Source organism: Ursus arctos, unplaced genomic scaffold (genome assembly GCF_023065955.2).
Source record: "Ursus arctos isolate Adak ecotype North America unplaced genomic scaffold, UrsArc2.0 scaffold_36, whole genome shotgun sequence".
Taxonomy (NCBI): domain Eukaryota; kingdom Metazoa; phylum Chordata; class Mammalia; order Carnivora; family Ursidae; genus Ursus; species Ursus arctos.
Genome location: NW_026623050.1, coordinates 6,000,899 through 6,024,980, shown reverse-complemented (window position 1 = coordinate 6,024,980; position 24,082 = coordinate 6,000,899). Strand labels below are relative to the sequence as shown.

Below are 24,082 nucleotides of genomic sequence, written 5' to 3'. Positions count from 1 at the left end.
AGACGAAACTCCCATTGAGGAGGGATTCCTGACATAGTCCTGCTGTGTTTCCTGTCCTGTGTTCTTCTGAATACACTTCTCTCCACGTGTGGCCTCTGTCTTTGAGCATGAATATTCAGTTGAATCTAAGAAAACTCTCCTGAAGGGCACCTGATGGGATATATTGCTGCCCAAACCATCATGCCAAAGCAGGGAGGAGCAGGGGAAAGTCCTGCAGGCTCTCTCTCTCCTGCCCTCCAGTCTCACCGCACTGATTAAACCTAACCGCAAGACAGAGGTCAAGGAGGAAGAGTCCCATTGTCCTAGCTTGTGTCAGGTGTTCCCCATAGTTTGTCAGTTTATCATTCTTGTGTTGATGGGCATTCGCCTGTTTGCATAAAGCTGCTATGGCCATGTGTGCACAAAGCGTCAGTCGTATATTTCCATTTCTCTTGGATAGGGTCACAGGAGTGGAATTGCTGGGTCATAGGATAGACAACATTGAACTTTTCAAGGAACTACTAAACAATTTTCCAAAGTGGTTGTACCATCGTACACTTCCACCAGGAACACCTGAGAATTCCTCTTGGTCCACACCTCTCTAACATTTGGTGTTAACGTTTTTCATCTAGGCCATTTTAGGGGCTGTGTAGTGATATCTGATTGTGATTTGAATTTACATTTCCCTGATGACTTAATGATGTTGAGGACTTCTTCGTGTGCTTGTTTGTCATTCACATATCTTTTATGAAGTATCTCTTCAAGTCATCTTAAAGCTAGATTTTTTTTAGTATTTATTATACTTTATTTTATTATCGAATTGTGAGGTTCCTTACATATTATGGCTACAAGTCTGTTGACAGGTTTGTATGTTATAATACTTTACTCTCAGTCTGTGGATTGCCTTAATAATGGTGGCTTCGAATAAGCAAAATTTAATATATTGATGAAGTCTGGTTTAGAAATGTTTTTCTTTTTGTGTCTTTTCTTTGCCTACTCAAAGATTTAAAAAAAAAAATCATGGTTGTAGATGATTAAGATGCTGTCCTTTCAAAAAAAAAGATTTCCATTTAAAAGTGAAATCCAGTTTGGATGTTTTTCATCTCCGTACATTTTATAGACTGAATGTTTGTGTCCCCTCAAAATTCATATGTTGCAATCTAATCCCCAGTGTGATGATATTTGGAGGTCAGGACTTTGGGATGTGATTAGGTCATGAGGGTAGGGCCCTCATGAACGGGGTTAGTGCCTTTATAAAAAAGACCCAGAGAGCTCCCTTGTCCCTTCTGCCATGTGAGGACCCAGCAAAGAAGATGGTCATGTAGGAACCAGGAAGTAGCCTTTTTCCAGACACCAAGTCAGCCAGTGTGTTGATCTTGGATTCCTGAGCCCCCAGAACTATGTTTCTGTGGTTTAGAAGCCACCCAGTATGTGGTCTTCTGTCTTGGCAACTCAGCTAGACTAAGGTACTGTGCATCCTACTTCATTGCAGGGATATCTTTGTGAAAGTTCATGAGGTCCTGGATGCTTAAGGCTGCAGAGGGACCTTCATACCATCTTTTCCAAATGCTCCCTAACATTAGGTTTCCTTCTTAAAAAAATTCCTGATCATAATTCACCCTCTGGGTCCTTCTAGAGATTGTAGCTACCAGAAATGAGTCCCCTTTTGGGGACTACAAAATGTAAAACAATTGCTTCTTGAAATTGAAATACTCTTTTAATAGTCTCCTCATTAGAATTTTATACAATATAAATTTCATTGACACATTAATGTGATCAGAGTTCTGAGAACCAAATTACAGTTGACCTTTGAACAATGTGGGGGCGAGGGGCACTGACACCCCCCCCCCCCAACCCCACCGGTGCAGTTGAAAATCTGTGCGTTACTTTTGACTTCCTGTAAGCTTAACTGCTAATAGCAGTTGACTTGTTGACTGGAAGTCTTACCAATAACACAGAGTCGATTAACACATATTTCGAACGTTGTATGTATCATAAACTGCATTCTTACAATCAATTAAGGTAGAGGAAAGGTAATCATAAGGAAGAGAAAATATGTTTATAGTACTGTATTCTATTTGTTGAAAAATAATCCACATGAAAGTGGACTGAGCAGCTCAGACGGCATGCTGTTCCAGGGTCAGTCTCTGGACCCGTGTCCACACGGCTTCGGGAGTGCGTAGTTTGTGTGGGGATACAGGGTGGGATCAGTCACGATCCCTGTCTGAGCAGCAGTGTGGTAAATGCAACAAGGACCATGTGGCATGGTCGAGAGAGTAACCGCCCTTCCTGAGTACGTCAGGGAACATTTCACAGGGGAAATGTACTTGCGCTCGAAAAAGAGTCGAGTGTTCCCGAGGAGCCGGGGGAAAGAGCCACGGAGAGGTGGAGACCCAGGAGGCGTGAACGTTGCCGTGCCTTTGGGTCTGAGCCCCAAGCAGTGGGAGACAGACTGAAGAGCTAGCCCGGGCGCAGCCCAGAAACGGGTGAGGACTTTGCACCTTGCTCCGCGGCTTCTCCGCGGAGGCTGCAGTGCATGGGGAGACTGGTGGCGCCCAGGTCAATGAAGGGGCCCGAGCAGTAGCTTAAGGTGACAGGTCTCACATTTTCAAGTAGTCGCGCTTCAGGCTGTCAGTCCGCCATTGAGTCGGAATGTCCAGCGTGGAGGCAAGACCTTTGAAGATTTTCCCAGGCTCTGTGGGTGAGTCTGAAGCACCCCAGGTTTTGAAAACCACTGGTTCAGGGCAGTGATGAGCGAGGGAGAAAGAGAGGAGGGCCTTGATTAAGAGGTTTAAGGAAGAGAGATGGCGACTCCTCTTGGCGACCAACCATCTGTAAGGCGTGAGAATGTGGGAGGATTCTGGTTGGAGCAACTTCAGACATGGAGTAGGAGATCCGTGGGAGAAAAGTGGGAGGTTTAGCTATAGATATAAGACCAACTTCCTGTCAAGAAACACCCATTTTTATCACCTGGAAATAATCTTAACTTTGGGAGATTATTGTTCTGTCCATTCAAATATTGCTGATAATAGCGAAATCGTTTCACTATTTAGTCCTTATTCTTTTCAAAGGACGCATTTCCCTCACAGTTGTTAGGCACTAAGATTTGTTGCATGCCGGCTACGTAGTGTGATGACTTTTCGGTTAGATATTATTATCATTCTGCAGATGATGAAACTGAAGCTCAGAGAGGTTAACTGGTCTCCCTAAGGCCGTCTCAGTCAGGAACCAGGCAGAGCCAGGATTCAAAGCTCCTGACGTTGCCAAGTCCCGTGTGCTCTTGCACCTCTGTCTCTCATCGCAGGAGTGGGCAGGATTTTTTTCTCGTCATTTATATCTGATGAACGTGGAGTCCAGAGAAAGTGTGATTTGCCCATGATCTTAAGCTGGTCAGTACAGAGCGGGGACGAGAGCCCAGGTGCTGCTTCCTGGCCACTGCTTGCTTTCCAGATGACTGAATTTATTTTCCTACCTGTTTCACGTACTGTCAGACCTTTCCCTCTTAAATAGAAAGAGTTTAGAGAATTACGAATATCATTTTGAAGGGAAGAAATACTGTCTGAGAAGCAAAACCAACTTTCAAAGCTCAGTTGCTTCGGAGCAGTGTATGATGGTACATTTTCAGCCTGTGCGTGAACTTTTTTTTTTTTTTTTAATTAGGAACCTGACCTTCATGATGATGATACAAATATGGAAATAACTCCAGGAGAAAAGGTGCTTCGTAATACCAAAGAGCAACGAGATCAGCAAAACCGGCTGCGAGAGATAGATGACAAACTGAGGAAGCTGAAGGAAAATGTGGTAAGTCTTTATTTCGAGTTTAACTGTCACCAGCCATTGTCTTAAAAAAAGCTTCCAGTTTCCTTTGACTGTTTTATGCCTGGTTTTATATTTGTTGAGTCCATCAAGAAAACTGACATGGAAATTTGTCAGTGAGAATTTGAATAAAAATAGGATTCATAGAACTTAAAGTAATATTACACTTACTTTATGTGATACAATAAACCCGCAAAATACCACCTGAGATCAGAATAATGATCCGTATGCCTAATATTCTGTGCCTGACAGTGACATCAATGTTTTTTTAATGGAAAAAATTGATAGTTATTCTCCATAAAATCATCTTTACATATTGAACTTACAGCTTAAATACTCCCACTTTTTGTTCATAATTCGTAATATATTGTTACTCAATTTTAATATGTTCTAAATCGTTCTGTGCCTGCCTCATGTTTTAAGAGCTTGTCATTTAAAAACATTGCTAATGAGAGAAAGCTCTTAAGTCAACTAAATTGCGAGCTGGTTGATCTTCTGAAAGGCTCCATAATATTATGATTTTCCAGCTACCCAGAGGATGCTTCCAACTGGATACTTGGCTTTTACTTAAAATGAGACATGACAAGGCTCAACTTGTGACTCTCCCTACATCCTCTCTCCCAGGGCTGGTCTTGTCACAATTGCCAGCTGCACCTACTTTCTGTCTCCTACTAAATCCTATTATCTTGGGTGATCTTCAAGCCTCATTAAGTTTGAACCACTTTGTCTAATTTGCTGTCATATCTTGCCACAGTTCTTTATGACTCTGAAAATCTTCTCTCTTTTGTCCTTGCCTGTATCACCCTTCTGTCAGCATTGTCACCTCCTGTCTAGCCACTTAAACCTCGTCAGTCTCTTCTCTCATTATTCCATTTCATATGCTGTTGCATGGGTGTAAGCATCAGGTAAGTGACTTTGATTAAATTCTGATCTCCTTAGAGCTCTCCCAGGGTGTGCACTGATCCTGATGGAGATTTTTCCACCCCTTCTGCTCATGTGCAGCTGAATTGCTCTTAACCATTCGCCAGCCAGGGACAGCAGCTCTGACTCGAGCCTAGAGGACAGGCAGGTCTACCTCATGAGAGCAGGCGGCAGATAGAAGGGGAATGAATGCATTGTGCTTCTCTTTATAATTCATTTTTGTTTACTTTGCATGGGAAATTAAATGGGAATTATATTTCAGGGATGCCTCCATTTTTATTTTCGGAGGGATTTTTCACTCCTTGAGGCTGTTGATACAGAGAAGTAAAAGAAGTAAGAATAGCTAGGGAGCGTAAAAGAGGTTCTTGGCCGATAGTTGTGGTGGTAGTGACGGGGCACTGCAAACTTGATGTGGTCAATACAGTGTCTGTGGCTTGACTGGTTTTGAAAACCGTTGGTACTTCTCATCCCTTACCTGCCAATCCAAGGCAGGCAGAGCCTGTCCTTCTCCATAGTTCAGCTCTCCTGATTTCTGACCACCTGTCGTATGCTTGGACGTATATCCATTGTTTTCTGCCACGTCTCTACTATTCTTTAATTATTGACTCAAAACCTGGATCCTTTAGGAAATCTTGTATTTTTTTTCCAGTGTCATGTGAAAGTTGGCTAGACTTACAGAGAGTTGATAAATATCAAGAGTTGGTTGTTATCTAAGTGGAAAAAAATAATACATAAGTAGAGAAGAGAGGGACACCTGGGGGGCTCAGTCGGTTAAGCATCTGCGTCTGGCTCAGGTCGTGATTCCGGGGTCCTGGGATCGAGTCCTACATCAGGCTCCTTGCTCAGCGCGGAGCCTGCTTCTCCCTTTGCCTGCTGCTCCCCCTGCTTGTGTGTGCGCTCTCTCTCTCTCTCTAATAAATAAATAAAATCTTTTAAAAAATTAGTAGAGAAGAGCGATTGTAGTGTGGCTACAGTAGCAGGCGCTGTCCAAGTACTTTATAACTTACTGTGTAGTTTTTATGAGCACTCTGCGAGGTAAGCAATACAATCCTCACTTTCCAGATGAGGAACTAGAGGTCGAATAACTTCCTCAAGTATATATAATTACTGGTACTAACATAATATAATAAAAAATCATTATTAAAAAAAAAAACTAAGTGGAAGAGAGAGGATTCAGGTGGTCAGCTTCTATCAGCTGTCTTGTTTGACAGTCAACACTCGGAGAAAACTGGTATGAGAAAGGCACGGGAGTGTCGATCTGTATCGTCTTTAGGTTTTAATTGCTCAGCGTTTCATAATACCCTGTGGGGCACGTTGCGTGCCACATGTGTGTACTTTTTAGGGAAGATACGGTGTCTGTTTCAAACTCGGTAAAGCCCATTGTACCTCATAGATTCCTAGGTACTTTGTGGATGGGGAATCTGGAGACCCGAGGCCTTGTTTCAAAGTTGTCAGTGGCCGGATCTGTCACCTTGATAAGTCACTTTTTCTCTTAGAGACTTGGTTTTCTTACTATAAAATCAAGGGAGTAGGGCTAGAGGAACTCTGTCCTTTTGCTTGTGATTGTTAGCATATTTTTGGTGGAAAATGATGTTATTGGAAATATCTAAAGCTTAGTGTGTATGCTTTCCAGCTGGTATTAATTGGTTTAAATATTCTATTGAAAATTATTTTTGGAAGTTCAGTAACACTTTTTAGAAGAACGTGGGATTGTCTTCCTTCTATAGGAAAAAGTTAGCCTGCTACCTATAGACCAAAGAATATGTTTTCTGTATGATAGCTTCTGGAAATGGCTAATTTTGGAGTTTTGTCTTATTCTTCCCATTACAAGGGAACATTGTTTCAAGATCACTGATTTGGGTGAAAGCAGTAATCTGTGGCCATTGAACTTGTGATTTAGGGATACAATTCATACTCAGCTTTAGGGATGCACTAGGGAAGGATTGAGGGAAGGGGCAGTGTAGGAGCCCTGGGGACAGTCCTGGAACCACCTGAATCCCAGCATTGATTTGTCTGTAAAAGCTGGAACGTTTGCCTTGGTCAAGATTGACTGAGGAAGTGGGATCCGGTTTAGTCTGCAGGTGGTAATGGTGTTGCTGGTGTCAGCGCACCCAGCTGTTAGGAGCTGGGGAAGGTGGGCACAATGAGATGAGGCAGAAGCTCCCGAGGGTAGTATGAACTTCAAAGGGCAGACAGGAGTCCCGAATACCAGCCGCATAAGTAGAGGAAGGACGAGCCATGGCTGCTAGAAGCAACATGTGTGCAACAAGTCTTCAGGATTCACTCACGATGAGTCAGCCGTGGAATGTAGCAGTCATGCTGCCTAGTACGGGGGAGGTGAGCAAAATGGATCTATGGATAGCAGAGTGACAAGGCTGAGGAAGAGGTTTAAAACCAGGTCCTATGGGGTGCCTGGGTGGCTCAGTCATTAAGCGTCTGCCTTTGGCTCAGGGTGTGATCCCAGGGTCCTGGGATCGAGCCCCACATTGGGCTCCATGCTCCGCTGGGGGCCTGCTTCTTCCTCTCCCACTCCCCCTGCTGTGTTCCCTCTGTCACTGGCTGTCTCTCTCTCTCTCTGTCAAATAAATAAATACAATCTTAAAAAAAAAAATAAAACCAGGTCCTATGAAAGGATTATTGGTGGGACTGAATATATTTTTTTAGCTTGGTGAAGAAGAAGGGTGTGTGTGTGCATGTGTGTGCGTGCACGCATGTGTGTTGTGAAGAAGGAGGGGATGGTTTGGTAGAAATCACACAATATCCACTTCCCAAAGATATTTAAAGGACTACTCTTTAAAGTATTAGTTTTAATCTTTGATAGCTTAGGAAAAAAGCATGGTGATCGGGAGGCCATGGAGAGACTGATTTCTGGTAAATATTAAGGAAGAATTAGCATGATTTGAGTGGGATCGATCTGTCGGGTTAGGTCACCTCTGGCACAAGCGGGCAGCTGGCGTCTGGCAAGTGTGTGGGGGCGCTGTGCTTTGAGCTCTTCGTCACACGTGGTGGGCGGGATTTGTGTTGAGCCACTCATCTCTTGCCTGGTTGGTTCCCGTGGGGGTAGGAGTGTTGGCTTTGACCATGGATAAGGGTTCCTCTGTCAGGCTAACTACTTGTGCGGAGATAATTTGAGATGATAGAATCAAGAGAAAATGAAAAGAGCTGTATTCATAGAAAGGCAACACCAGACAGACCTCGCAGACGACCTCTCCATCATTTGCCATCCAGTGGTCTCTGGTCCCTGTCCCCTGATTTTCCTGTCTAGCTCAGAGAGTCACTTTCGGTTGTTTTAGATGTTCTACAGGCTTCTCTGACCCTTCACTCTTTGAAACCCACTCTGCTTTATATTTCCTCCCTGGGTTATAGTTCTGCTATGTAAGCTTCTATACGTGGGACATAGTGGTTAAGAGCCAGACAGGAGCAGCCTGTTTGGGTTTGAATCTCAACTCTGTACTTCCTAGCTGTGTGACCTTGGACAGGTCTCTTGACCTCTCTGTGCTTTAGTTCCTTGATTGGTAGAATGGGATAGTTATAATTAATACCTACCTTACAGGCTGTTGTGAAGATTAAATTAGTTAATATATATGTAAAGTGCTTGAAACAGGGTTTGGCACATTTTAAGTGCTATACAAATGTTTATTGTTAGTATTGTTATTTTCATTATTAACATTAATAAGGTGGCATTTACATATGCTTGTTTCTATGATAACAAGGGGGAGATATAGCAGAGAGGATGAGATTGAAGATGGAGGAGTAAGCCTTAGAAAAGAATCAAGATGCCCTTTTTCTGATTCAGGATGAAAGGAGAGAAGCATGGGCCTAGAAAGGCAGGTTTGGAACTGAAGAGAAAGTGAGAGAGGTCATCCTCCCTGTTCTCTATCTAGTCTGTAAATTAGAGATCAAACCATACAACTGGAATGAGAGGGCAGACTGGGGCTGGGGCCTTGAAGCAGGGTGGGGAAGGACTGGAATAGACGCTGTGAGGAGGAAAGAAAAACAATGGTGAACTGTGAGGACAGCCCCACTGAGGTTGGAAACCCTAGCTGTGACAGGGAGCCAGCCAGTGGGGCTTGGGGTCTTCTCTGACAGCCCTCGGCAGTCCACCAAGGATGGAGGAAATAGGTCTGGAGTTGAGGCAGGGGTGAAGAGAGGTTGGGTGATTGCAATGCAAGACCAGGGAAGCAAGGGAATTGGTGGTACCTGTGAGACTGTACCTGCAATGGAGAAAGGAGAAGAATGTAACATGGCTGCCTCAGGTATCAGCGGGGGCCTCTTTGCCCTTCCTCAACCTGGGTTCATAACTTGTTATTGTAAACATAGAATAGACTGGCAGGCAGCTATCAAAAAAATGAGGAAGATCTATATATATGGGAAAGATGTCCGTGATACAGTGTTCAGGAAAAAGAGCCTGTTGCTTAAGACAGTAGTTGGTATGATTCCATTTTTTTAAAAAAGATTTTATTTATTTATTTGACAGAGCGATTGACAGAGCCAGAGAGCACAAGTGGAGGGAATGGCAGAGGCAGAGGGAGAAGCAGGCTCTGCACTGAGCAGGGAGCCCGATGCAGGACTTGATCGCAGCCCATGGGATCATGACCTGAGCTGAAGGCAGACGCTTAACTAACTGAGCCACCCAAGAGCCCCCTGATTCCATTTTTATTTAAAAAATATTCATAGAAAAATCCTGGGACAATATATAACAAATGCTAAAGAGTGATTACTTTTAGTAGGAATGGGATGGATGGGGAGGTGAAAAAAGGAAATTCACTTTTTATAGCATAGACTAAAGGGCAAAGTGTGTTGGGATTATGGATGCTTTTTATACTATTTCTCATACTTTTCTCTATATCCAGACTTTCCATAATATACATGTGTTGCATTTGTAAGTAGAATCAATATTTCAAAATGTGCAAAGCATTGATATACATGAAGGATCATTACATGTTGTCTTCATGCATTTAGAACAATAGAGTGAGTCATCATAAAGAATTATGTTCAGCCTTACCAGTAATTAAAATTCATATTCAGGAGCGCCTGGGTGGCTTAGTCAGGTAAGTGCCTGCCTTCGTCTCAGGTCATGATCCCGGGATCCTGGGATCCAGCTCCGTGTTGGGCTTGCTGCTCGGTGGGGAGCCTGCTTCTCCCTTATTTTCTGGCCCTCCTTGCTGCTTTTGCTCTCTCTTTCTCTCTCTCTGTCTCAAATAAATAAATAAAATCTTAAAAAAAAAAAAGAGAATCTGTTTCTTGGTTTGTCTTTCTCCCTCTTTTTTCCCTTTGCTTATTTGTTTTGTTTCTTAAATGCCACGTATAAGTGAAATCATATGGTATTTGTCTTTCTCTGACTTATTTCACTTAGCATTTTGGTCTCTAGCTCCATCCATGTTGTTGCAGATGGCAAGATTTCATTCTTTTTTATGGCTGAGTAATATTCCGTTGTGTGTATATACCACATCTTCTTTATCCCCTCATCTATTGATACACACTTGGGGTGCTTCCATAATTTGGCTATTGTGAATAATGCTGCTATAAACGTAGAGGTGCATGTGTCCCTTTGAATTAGTGTTTTTGTATTTTGGGGGTAAATACCCAGTTATTGGTAGCTTTTTAAATTGGTTATTTTTGCCCTGAAAAGCTATTGGTCAGTTGTTGACCAGTGACATTATTTTTATTTTTGATCTGCACACTTCCACCTTCAGGAATATTTACAAAGAAATAAGAACCAAGTGGAACCAAACTGAACGCAGTAAGAAACAACTTAAATGCTCTCGAATAGAATGTCACAGCAATTTATACAGTCTTGCCCATTTAATACTGTGGTAGGATAATAAAAATGACAAATAGATGGATTTTGTCAGTAAAGGACTTTTAGTGATCTAAATGAGTGATCTAAAACAAAAAGATAAAAATTCTAGATAGATTGTAAGTATCAACTATAACTATGTAATAAATATATATATATGTATACACTGACAACAGTCTGAAGGGGAATAGAATATAAATGTTAATAGCTTAGTTCTGTTATTTTCCACTTTCTATTAAATTGCCTTTATTCCTAAAGAAAGGGATTCATAATTGAGGTAATTTTATTATTTCATTGTTTTATTTATATACAACCTAACCCTTTACTGTAATGATAGGCTTCTTGAGTAATTAAAATAAATAGTAATAATTCATGTCCGGTCTAATTTTTCAGAGGCATCGAGTGTTCCGCTGTCACAATAAGACTAAGGGGATTTTTTTTTTAAATAAAGAACATCTTTAACTTCTAGAATTAGGTAAACATGCTTTTAATGAAGTTGCATAATAATTTTAGCTTTCACAAGTCAGAAGAATTCAATTTTCAAGAAAGAATGCCTTTTTCAAGAAAGGACCATCAATCTGATCTCATCTCATGGACTCCTTTAATGATGAAATATTCTCAAAGATGTTTTGTTAGTATTGTTAGCAAAAGCTTTCCATGGTTCCAGTCATTCTAAATGCATTGACCACACTTTTTAGGTCTTTATTGTGTCTCTTTTGATTCTCAGTTTGAACTTCATTCATTTTTTTCATCATTTGAAGTCTCTAGTATTTCTTTCCACATTCTTTCCCTTTTTGGTTTCCCGGAAACCACTGAGCTTGGCCTTGTGGGGTGAACTGCATTGTCATTATTGCATCAAAATGTTTAGCACTCTGAGCCTTGTTGCTGAGCATTGTGGATAAGAATGTGGTTCACAAAGGATGATCAGTCCTTGTGTTCTGATTCTTACTTCGACATGCTCTTGCCGTTTAACCTAGTATAAGAATACATGGACCCCGATCAGAAGACTGGAGGGTTTCTTCTGCTCAATGAATGGTGGAGGGTCTACCTTCAATTACTAAACATGCCATAGAATCAGAATTACAGAAGGTGAGAGCTGAAGGGTCCTTACAGGTCACGTGGGCCAGTCCCATGGATTAGCCACCGAGGTCTTGAATAGCTTACTGATTTTTCCAAGACTCACAGTTAGTTAGTGATAGACTTGGGCCAATCCCCAGTTCTTTTGATACTTCAGCCTCGGAGCTTTCCATTACATTCCGCCGCTCCAAGTCACACCTGCTCAGATCAGCCAATTTTCAGCTAAGATTTGGAGCCACAGACAAACGTGGGCTTCATTCTAAAGCCTTTCAACTGTTACCAGCCATTTATACATCTTTCTCAAATTCAGTGGAACTCCAAACAAGCCTGACATGTTTGTGGTTGAACTGGAAGACTAACTAGTGTGTTTTGGTATTCATACATTAACTAAGGCCTGAGTTGGAAAAGTAATTATACTCTCTCTTTGGTGTCATTGTTCAGAACTGTAGAAATTTTAAAAATCTTTCTTTGTCATTTGTAACAGCTTTCAGGAAGGTAGATGATAACAACGATATCATTGACACATAAACTATTGGTATTTTTATAGAATTTATAGCCTTTACTTTTCCTTCTGTAGGTGTTGGCAGGGTGTGTGATAATGATGCAAAATATTTGGTTGTGAAATTTTGAGAGTGGGATTTGCACATCGACAGTGGAGCAAACCTTGAAAAATCCATTCTCAAAATCATAGGCAAAGAGAAACACATTTTGAAACAAGTAAGTAGAGCATAGAATTTTCAGAAGCACTTACTTATTTCTACATCATCTGATGCAGGACTCTTGATAAATTTTTTTTGCAACTCAATAGAATCATTTAATGGTTGCGAAGCATGTGGCAGTTATAGATACGTGGCTGGTGTTCAAGAATTATTCTAGAATGAGTCAGTGAACCAGTAACCACTTTAAAGCTATCAGCTTTAAATATGTTGTAGAGTAGATTGAAAGCACAACTTAGCTGTATCGCTTTGGGAGTAAAGTATTAAAAGTAATTGGATTTTTTTTCCTTAACTTATTTTGTTTCAACCATCACTTTAAAACACTTACAAAATACATTAATAGATTTCAGTTTCAAATATATTTTGGAACAAGAGAGGATATATATATATATACACCTACCTTGTATTCTGCCTACATAATAAAACATTTTAAAAATTATTGAGGATATTTTCTTCTGGATTATGATTTTTCACATGTATTATAATGATGCAGACTTGATCTTGTTATAGAAGTGTAGGTATTGTGCTGTTTCTGAATGATAATGTACAAGTTTTGAACGTCATCTTAAAAATGAAAATTTTGGGGATGCCTGGGTGGCTCAGTAGGTTAAGAGTCTGACTTCAGCTCAGGTCACGATCCCAGGGTCTTGGGAATCGAGTCCCGCATTGGGCTCCCGGTTCAGCATGGAGCCTGCTTCTCCCTCTGCCTCCCGCTCCCCCTGCTTGTGCTCTCTTTCTCTCTGACAAATAAATAAAATCTTAAAAATAAAGGACCTAGGTCCAAAAATAGTAAAGAAAAATACATATATTACAAATATACAAAAATAAAATACAATGCAAGGAAACCAAAAATAATACATATGTAATATATATATAATGTATATATAAAAATAAAAATTAAAAAAGAATTTTAAGAAGAATTGATAAAATAAGAAAATAGCTAAAAAAATGAAAATTTTGGTGGCAATCTTGTTTTAGAATATTGCCTGATTTTAACAATTTTTGTTGTTGAGCAGAGTCTCTAGAAATAGATCATAAGGCTAGTTAGATCTTAGCGTAACTTATTTTTTGCATTCTGAATTAGTTTTCAAATTTCATTGGTTGAGGCCATGGATATAGTTACATGAAACAAATGCATGTACATACACCAAGAAATAATATCTTATTAAAGGATAGAATTAAGTATAATTATATAAAGTTAAATAACTATTGTAAAGATTGTACTGTGCCACACACATGCATTTAACCAGTATAACATGTACTGACATAAAATTAGAATGCATAAATAATTAAAACTCATGACACTTTCGGAGGTTAAAATTAAACTTATTATTTGGTTGTTAACATGTGGTGGTAATACTATTTAATTTCTTTTCCAATCCTTAAGGTCATTTTTAGTATCATTTAGTATAATAAATTCTTGAATTGATTCCCAATGGAGTTGATGAATTCCCAGTGGAGATGTTATTTGTAATTCATAGGCAGTCTTAAATCCTTTCAGTTTTTCTTAACCAGCTACAGTCAGGTTTTTTTTTTTCTTTTTACATACCTTCGGTATCCTAGATCTACTTCTTGTTATGGTCTAAGGCTATCTCTGGTCAAAGGAGGGATTGTCTAAAGCAGTGATTTTATTTTATTTTATTTTATTTTATTTTATTTTATTTTATTTTATTTTATTTATTTATTTTTTAAAGATTTTATTTATTTATTTGACACAGAGAGAGACAGCCAGCGAGAGAGGGAACACAAGCAGGGGGAGTGGGAGAGGAAGAAGCAGGCTCCTGGTGGAGGAGCCTGATGCCGGGCTCGATCCCAGGGCTCCGGGATCACACCCTGAGCGGAAGGCAGACGCTTAATGACTGAGCCACCCAGGCGCCCCATAAAGCGTTGATTTTAATGTGGTTGGTCAAACAGCTGTCTGTTACTGGTGGGGGGTAAGGAACTCTTACCAGAATGTAAGTGCAATACTCTTTACTTCATCAAGAAAAGCTTGTTTGGTGAATCAGTTGATTTAAATTCTGGCTTAGCTTCTTACTGCATAGCAGACCTGTAACAAACAGTTTGGGGACCAGCGCTGGCCAGCAGGCCACACTTTGAGGAGCGCTGAGTGCTGGCCTGTTCTTTTTTTTTTTTTTTTTTTAAGATTTATTTATTTATTTATTTGACAGAGAGAGAGAGAGCCAGCGAGAGAGGGAACACAAGCAGGGGGAGTGGGAGAGGAAGAAGCAGGCTCCCAGCGGAGGAGCCTGATGTGGGGTTTGATCCCGGAATGCCGGGATCACACCCTGAGCTGAAGGCAGATGCTTAACGACTGTGCCACCCAGGCGCCTCTGGCCTATTCCTGATCTCTGATATTGAGCCCATGGTTCCTAGCACCTACCTCCTGGATCTTGGTAACTGAATGTGGCTGTCTTCTCCCTTCTTTACCTTCACTTTGTGTCTTTTAGACCTATGTTTTTACTATATAGTGATGTTTTGATATCATCACTGGGTTCTGCCCTGGTCTTTAGTTTCTAGCTCTTTGGCTCATGTATATTGTGGAGAACTATAGAGACCTCCATCTCTAGTTTATTGGGTCCAGAGATTATCTTCATCTATCAAATTTTTGTTCTCTATATACCTATCAGGATATCTAAAATAAAAAACACATGAAGTAACAAGTATTGGTGATGTGGAGAAGAAGGAAACTTGTGTACTGTTGGTGGGAATGCAAATTGGTGCAGCCACTGTGGAAAACAGTATGGAAGTTCCTCAAAAAATTAAAAATAGAATCACATTATGATCCAATAATTCCACTATTGGGTATTTACTTAAACAAAATGAAAACACTAATTAGAAAAGATATATGTACCCTATATGTTTAGTGTAGCATTATTTACAATAGCCAAGATACAGAAGCAACCCAAGTGTCCATCCATAGGTGGCTGGATAAAGATGTGGTGTATACACAATGGAATATTACTCAGCCATGAAGAAGAATGAGCTCTTAACATTGTGACAACATGGATGGATCCGGAGGATATAATGCTAAGTGAAATAAGTCAGTCAGAGAAAGACAAATACTATATGATTTTACTCATATGTGGCATTTAAGAAACAAGACAAGTGAACAAAGGAAAAAGAGACAAACAAAAAGACAGACTCTTAACTATAGAGAACAAACTGGTGGTTACCAGAGGGGAGGTGGATGGGGGAACAGGTGAAATAGGTGAAGGGGATTGAGAGTACGCTATCATGATGAGCGCTGAGTAATGTGTAGAATGGTTGAATCACCACATTGCACACTTGAAACTAATATAATGCTATATGGTAATTATACTTAAATTTAAAAAATTCATGTTCTCAACATTCTGTCTTATTAACATGATACCGTTGGCTACTGACCACAGATGCTAATGTTTTAGGAAAAAACATATATGATTCCTAAAAAACTGCCTATAAAATTTGACCCGGGAGTTCTATTTTTTCCTGAAAATTCTATTTTATTTTTATTTTTTAAAAAAGATTTTATTTATTAAGAGAGAGCATGAACAGGGGGAAGGCCAAAGGGAGAGGCAGACTCCCCACTGAGCAGAGAGCCCAACATGGGGGTGGACCCCAGGACCCTGGAATCATGACCTGAGCTGAAGGAGATGCTTAACCGACTGAGCTACCCAGGCGCCCCTGAAAGTTCTATTTTAAAAGCACAGTTTAATGTTGATTTCTGGTCAAGATCATATATTAACCTACGTTTATACTTATGGACTCCAACTATATAGAAAATGTACAAAAACAGCGTAATAATAAAGCAAGATCTATATCTCTCTGGAATGCGATAGAACACACGTGAAATGCAATGGAAACCCAGAACTTAGCTGACCTGGTGCTGGAAGTTTGACTGACGTGAGGTCAAAATGACCTGTGTGAGGCTGGGGACCAGACGCAGATTGTGCGGACCTGGCATTTCCATGGCCTTGGCGGCACGTCGGAGAAAGCTGAAACAACGTGCGGAATTCTGCTGGGGCTTGTGAACTGTATACAGTTTCATACTTAGTGTAGCGGGAGAGTCCTACTTCTAGCTGTATGGCCGACTAGTTATTTAGAGACGCTTCTCTTAGTAAAGTAAACCTAAAAACGGTCTAAGATATATCTGTTTCTGAAGTAATTTTTAAAGCATGAGTGAGCTGGCAACAAAGGGAATTCCTCGGAGGACAGAAATGACAAGATGAGTGAGGGTAAGTGGCCGCTGGAGGCAGCATTTGTCCCTGAGCTATCTGTCTATCGTCAGTGGCCTAAAGCCATTGAGTGTGGGGCCCGAGGAGATGGGGCCTGGGGCTGAGGAGGTCAAATCAAAACTCCCACACAGAGTCGGTTCACCAAATTGGTAAAACCTTAGTGAACTAGAAAAAAAACCACCTGCTGTGGAGAGGGAATGGTGTCTTTTTTTGGTTGTGTGTGGAATGGAGGAAAAAATCTCCCACGCGAATTCCTAACGGTAAGCCTGCATGATGGTAGGTTTTGAGTTTGAGTTCACACTCCTTACAGGGTCTGAGAAACGTCAAATTAAATGTTTAGTTGAAAGTGGCCTTAGGTTGGCAGTACTCCTGGTTTCTGGTCGAAGGAAAAGCAAGTCTCTCTGGAAGGACACAGTTTAAATCTAGATCTAAAAGTATTCCCACGAATAAAGTGTAAGGACCACAAATTCACAATAAAGAACTCCCCTCTCCCCAAATGCCTAAGGAAATAAGCCACCGCACGCATGAGTTAATAGAAAAAACACACTTGCAGAATCAGTTCCACACAGACAGCAGTTTGGAACAGACTGTTTCAGAATGTAAAATAAGTCTGCTTACCATATTTAAAGAAATAAAAGGGGCTTTTGAAATACGGCAAAGGAAGATTTGAAATGGAACCAATGAAATGAAAATATAATGAAAGTGGAAATTCTTGGAATTAGACCTTCCCTGATCCCTATACAGGATTCTGGCATTTATGCTTATTTTCCCTCTCATTTTTCTGTAACTTTTCTATAGCTTTCCATCAACCCTATAATGAGAACATGGTCAGTAGCTTCAAATCACCTAGAGAAAAATTGTGAGTGGCTTTTCTAGAACAACACATCTGCCTCTGAACCATAGGGCAGAAGAAAGAAAAAGAGATACAGTATAATCACATGCAACCTACATTGCAAGAATACATCTGTTACTTTTGTCCTAGTAAGACAGACTTTTTTTTTTCTGTTTATCTGCCTTCTCTTAACTGTGGCTTTTTATTTTTTTTATTTTTTTATTTTTTTTATTTATTAAAAGATTTTATTTATTTATTTGACAGAGATAGAGACAGCCAGCCAGAGAGGGAACACAAGCGGGGGAGTGGGAGAGGAAGAAGCAGGCTCATAGTGGAGGAGCCTGATGTGGGGCTCGATCCCAGAATGCCGGGATCACGCCCTGGGCCAAAGGCAGACGCTTAATGACTGCGCCACGCAGGCGCCCCAACTGTGGCTTTTTAAAGTGTTAGCTCTTATGACTTGAAATTTTTGCATTGAACAGTTTCTCCCTTGCAATGCATACCAGATTTAATAAGGAAGTGTGTTCCCTGATACATTACATTTTTAAAAAATAGACTTGATTTTTTAGAACAGTGCTAGGATTACACAAAAAAAATGTGCAGAAAGTACGGAGTTCCTATACACCCATCCCAGCTACCCCTAGTATTAACATCTTGCATAAGTGTGGTACATTTCCTGCAGTCGATGACCAATACTGATACCATTAACTAATGGCCATATTTTAGATTAGAATTTACTTGTTGTGTCGTCTAGTTCTGTAGTTTAGCAAATATGTGATGTCATGTTTCGACTGTGAGAGCAGCATACGGAATAGTTTCACTCCCTAAAAACCAGTATTCGACCTATTCATTCCTCCTCCTATCCCTCTGTACCCCTAGCTACCACAACCTTTTCTCGTTGGCTTTGCTTTTTCCAGAATGTTATATACTTGGAATTATATGGTATGTAGCCTTTAAAAAAATAATAGGTTATTTTTGGGGCAGTTTTAGGTTTACAGAAAAAAATTAAGCAAAAAATACAGGGAATTTCCATATGCCCCCTCACCATGACTTCTGCTCCCACTTCCCCTATTGTTAGCATTTTGCCTGGTACCTTTGTTACAACTGATGAACCAACATACATACATTATTATTAACTGAAGTCCATAGTTTACATCAGGGTTCACTCTTTATATTGTACATTCAATGGCTTTTGACAAGTGTATGACAAGTAACCTTCATTACGATATCATACAGAATATTTTCATTTCTCTAAAAATCCCCTGTTCTCCACCCTGTTCATTCCTTTCTTCCTTTCCATAAATTGCTGGCAACAACTGATTTTTTTACTGTCTTCGTAGTTTTCCAGAATGCTCTATTTTTTACCATTTTTATATTTCCAGAATGTCATGTAATTGAAATCAGACGGTATGTGGAATTTTCAGATTGGTTTCTTTCACTTAGCAATATGTATTTAGGATTTATTCATATTTTGGGGGGGCTTAAAAAGCCATTTGTTTTTATTGTCAAAAAATATTCCGTTGCATGTACTACATAAATCTACTAAAGAGCATTCTAGTTGCTTCCACGTTTTAGCAGCTATGAATAAAGCTGCTATAAACCTTCGGGTGCAGGTTTTTATGTGGACATAGGTTTTCAGCTTATCTGGGTTAATACCTAGGAGTGTGACTGTTGACTCCTATGGTAACCTATGTTTAATTTGTAAGATATTGCCACACTGTCTTCCAAAGGGACTGTACTCTTGCATTCCGACCAGCAATGAGTGACGGGTCCCATTGCTCTCTATCCTGGTCAGCATTTGGTACTGTCAGTGTTTTGGATTTTAGCCATTCTAATAGGTTTGTAAGTGGTAGACTCATTGTTGTTTTAATTTGCAGTTACCTAATGACTCTGAAGGTGAGTAAAATGCCGATTTACCATACATACGTTTTCTTTAGTAAGGTGTCTGTTTAGATCTTTTGCCCATTTTGCAGCTGGATTGTTTTCTCATTGTTCAGTTTTAAGAGTTCTTTGTATATTTTGGATACAAGTGCATTATGAGATATGTATTTTGTAAGTATTTTCTTCTTTGTATTTTAGTATTTTAATACTTTAATACTTTTTATTTGATTATTTTAATCCCTGATCCATTTTTTCACTGCTTTAAGGACTACATATTTTTTGTTACAAATCAAAAATTTCTAGATTATAATTTAAAAATAATATGAAATACTTGAGTTTAAAAAAATATTAGTTTGAGCTGTATGTAATTTCTCTTTTCATAGGTCAAAAATGATAGAGAGTATTGGCAGTTTTGTATAGTTCAGTCTAATAGAAGCCAAAGCTTTCTCTCCACAGTTCTCTCTGTGTGTACTGCCCATCACCAGCAAGTCATTATTATGTCTTTGGGATGATTCTAGGCAGAAATTTAGCTCATGTTAGAATCAGAAGCAGATGTAGGTATTACAATCACACAGCTTCAGTTTCCAAAGGCAGCTTTGGTTTCAATTGCTCTGATCACCAAGCACTGAAATATCCCAGTTATTCTGAGACTTTTTGCTGCTTAAAGCTGCATTTTGAATGGGACCTCACCTGGAACTGGTATAGAATTCCTGTGTCCTAATTTTTGTTTCAGGAAATCTGTTCATTCTCTGCCGAAGCTCAAGAAACTTTGCTGTACAGGATTCTGCTGCTTAAATTGGGCGGGGTGGGGGGGGCGATAGGCTGCATAGTAGAATAGTGAATACCTTGTGTAGACATTCGTGGGCAATCTTTCTTCCCTGCTCAAAGCCATCCATTCAGATATATTTTAATAGTTTTCTCTGGACCTCCAAATGGAAAGCAGTGGGCTCATTATTATTTTGAGGGCCATAATTCATGACCAGATTTTAAAAACCATGGTGGTGACTGATGTTGCAAGATTAAATGGTTTTGTCAAATAAAAAAAATTCCAGATTTAATTAAATGCAAACAGATTTCTATATATTTAGTATGTACAAAGCTCTCTCTCAAAGGTGGGGTATAGAGTTAAGCCTTTGGTCCAGTGGAGAGCATAGGACTAGAAAACAAATATCATAATATAAAGCAGAATAAAACCAGTGACAGGTGACAAGAAGTGCAGAGAAAGTACTGTATTTGTTCAAATTAGAGAATGATTGTAGTGAAGGGATTCGGAAAGGCTTTGTGGAAAATGTGAAATCCGTTGAAACTTGGGGGACGAGGAGGGTTTCACTCGGCGTAACGGGGATGGGCATTATAGAAAGAAGATACTTTGTGGAAAAGGGCCAGATGTGGGAAAGCTTGGGCCATTTTAGGGAACAGTAAACAAAATCAGCATTTATGGACTAAATTGTATAAAGTTTTGACTTTATGCTAATTACACAAAGATACATGATGTAGAAACGTGAATTTTGCTGAAGCAAGCATCTGAACCAGGCTTTCTGCAGCGCTCTTGTTCAGGAGTGAGTCACTCAGTGCACGCCTCTAGCTGCCGGCCAAGCACCCGCAGCCAGCACAGCTCTGCTGGTCTCAACCCGGCATCACATGGACCTTAACCCTTATGTGGTAGTAAAAGCCACTTCTATGCTGATTATTAAAAAAGCTCTTCTAGTAGTACAGAGGAAAAAGACAGTGGTGTTCGGTGACGACAGTAACAGTACTTCAGATAAAGAGAAGAGTGGAGGGGCGCCTGGGTAGCGTAGTCGTTAAGCGTCTGCCTTCGGCTCAGGGCGTGATCCCGGCGTTCCGGGATCGAGTCCCACATCGGGCTCCTCCGCTATGAGCCTGCTTCTTCTTCTCCCACTCCCCCTGCTTGTGTTCCCTCTCTCTCTGTCAAATAAATAAATAAAATCTTAAAAAAAATAGAAGAGTGGAATCCTGAATTTCATATTAGATCAGATTGTGATGGGAGTTTGGAATTTTACAGATGACTCAGGACAAAAATCTTTCTATTATCAAGGGTCTACTTTTATCCAGGCAAATAAAATTGTAAAAGTAGAATGAGGTCCTATTTATTAGCAAGCTATTGCTGACTGATAAAGTTTTCTGAGCAGTTGTTTGATATGATATGAACTTAGCTTTTATTTATTTATTTATTCTTAGAGAGGAGGAGAGAGCACAAGCGGGAGGGGCAGAGGGAGACGGAGAGAGAATCCCAAGCAGACTCCGCACTGAGCGTAGAGTCTGAGGTGGGGCTCGATCCCAGGACCCTGAGATCACAACCCCAGCAGAAACCAAGAGTCAGACACTCAACTGACTGTGCCACCCAGGCGCCCCTGAACTGAAATTTTAGGAAAGTTTGTATTGGTACATTGACTAAACTTTTACTATCAACAAAGATAATGCTGAAAGTTGCTATAGGGAGTATTCAAACCAGTAAGAGTTCAGTAAAATGAAATGATTCATATAATAGAAATTACATTCTCAAGGCTTCTATTTTTCCAATTTTGTACCTTACGTTGAGATTGTGGACTGTGTTGGATTTTTTTGTAATCTCACTCTTTCTAGTATTTTTTCGATCTCTCTAAAAGAATTGCAATTGTATTTGTTGTAAAAGATACAGCTATGGTCGACATTACCAGTGGCCTACCCCAAATCTAGTTACCCATCTTCCTTACCGATAGAACTCTGGGACAGCCGAGTGCCTAGTTATGAATACTTGCCATCCCACATTCCCTTCTTTCTAGGGGTGGCTTTGTGAACCAATTCCGGCCAGTGGGATAGGAGCAGACATGTCCTCATGAAAAGAAAGAGAGAAAGATGCTGACATATGCCTTTTGCCCTTACTCCTTTCCCTTCTTCTTGGTTGGAGTACAGAAATACTGCCTGACCCTTCAGGAGACATCTGGAGATCACAGGGCAGAGCAGAAGATGGGGCTGGGGCCATAATGCCGTCCTGCTGCCGCTGCCGCCGCCCCACGCCTTGTCTGCTCACTCTGACCTCTTCGTATGTTCCTTTGTTTCTTTCCCCTTCTTTCTTTCAGTGAAATACAGTTGACACACAACGTGACATTAGTTTCAGGTGTACAGCATGGCGATTCAACAACTCTCTATGCTGTGCTGTGCCACCACAGCAAGTGCAGCCATTTTCTGTCCACACCATTACCACTGACTATATTCCCTCTGCAGTACCTTTCATCCCTGTGACTTACTCGTTCCCTAACGGGGAGCCTGGACCTCCTGCTCCCTTCACCCATTCTGCCCAGCCCCTCTTCCACCTCCTCTCTGGAAACCACCAGTTTGTTCTCTGTATTTAAGGGTCTATTTCTGGTTGTTTGTTTGTTTGCTTGTTTGTTTGTTTTGTTTTTTAGATTTCACATATAAGTGAAATCATATGGTATTGTCTTTGACTTATTTCACTTAGCATAGTGCCCTCTAGGTCTATCCGTATTGTCACAAGTGGCAAGATTTCATCTTTTTTTTTACAGCTGAGTAATATTCCTTGATATATATGTGTGTGTGTGTATACATACACACCATATTATATGTATATATACATATACATGTATACATATATATGTACACACACACACACACACACACACCATTATACCACATCTTCTTTATCCATTCATCTACCGCTGGACACATGGGTTACTTCTATATCTTGGCTATTGTAAATAATACTGTAATAAACACAGGGGTGGATATATCTTTTCAAATTGTTTTCACTTTCTTTGGGTAAATACCCGGTAGTGGCATATGGTAATTCTATTTTTAATTTTTTGAGGAACCTCCATGCTGTTTTCCACCATGGCTGCACCGGTTTGCATTTTCACCTACAGGGCATGAGGGTTACCTTTTCTCCACATTCTCACGAACACTTGTTATTTCTTGTCTTTTTGACACTAGCCATTCTGACAGGTGTAGGATGACATCTCATGTGGTTTTGATTTTGATTTGCATTTTCCTGGTGCTTAGTTATATTGTGCATCTTTCCTGACCTATTTCTTTAGTTAGAATAACAAGCTAAACTTGGTTATGTCAGGAAGGTCGTGTGTTTTTTATTTTTTAATTTTTTATGAAAGCAATTTTAACTGATACAGTAGTCTACTTCCAGTCAGGTGTAAAATGGTTAACATTTTATGCTATTGCACTGGCAAGATTAATGAGGTTTGCTGGGGAATTGCCCTGGCACTTCCGTGTGTCTATTTGCCTTATTTGATGTGAATTTGAACAGCAAAGAAAGTTACACCCTGCACCTGTGGAGACAGACTGTCACCCCTCCGCATTGCTGAAGTGTTCATGGCAGAGGGCAGAACGTGAAGGGGGAGAACACTGACCGCAAGGAGCATAGACTGCTCACGTTATTTATTTATTTTTAAGATTTTATTTATTTATTTTGAGAGAGAGAGGGAGAGAGTGAGCCAGAACAGGGGTGGGGGGCAGAGGGAGAAGCAGACTCCCCTCTGAGCAGGGAGCCCGACCAGGGGCTCGATCCCAGGACCCTGGGATTATGACCTGAGCTGAAGGCAGACGCTCAATCGACTGAGCCACCCAGATGCCCCCAGAGTGCTCAGATTAATGTAGCAGGGGAGCCTCCCTTAAGCACAGAAGTCATTTTTGGGGAAAATGAGTAATTAGCAGCAGGTATTTTACCGAATGTGGGGAAGGGAGTAAACCTTCTGCAAAATGCCACTGGTGAAGATGCATTATTTAAGGAGAATATTGAATGTTTGCAGAGCTATAGAAATGGTAATAAGAATCCTGAAATGATGAACTAATATTGTAGACCAGCACTGCTCAAAAA

General features: G+C 40.4%; 1 protein-coding gene across 11 annotated transcripts in view; it reads left to right on the top strand.

The window, feature by feature from the left end:
* Positions 1–24,082, top strand: part of FSIP1 (fibrous sheath interacting protein 1) — a 182,151-nt gene that overhangs the window by 60,473 nt on the left and 97,596 nt on the right. For all 11 annotated transcript variants that reach the window (XM_048218671.2, XM_048218659.2, XM_026480047.4 and 8 more), the window contains one exon: positions 3,640–3,780. In XM_048218671.2, the coding sequence (XP_048074628.1) occupies positions 3,640–3,780 (141 nt within the window). The remainder of the gene's footprint in view (positions 1–3,639; positions 3,781–24,082) is intronic.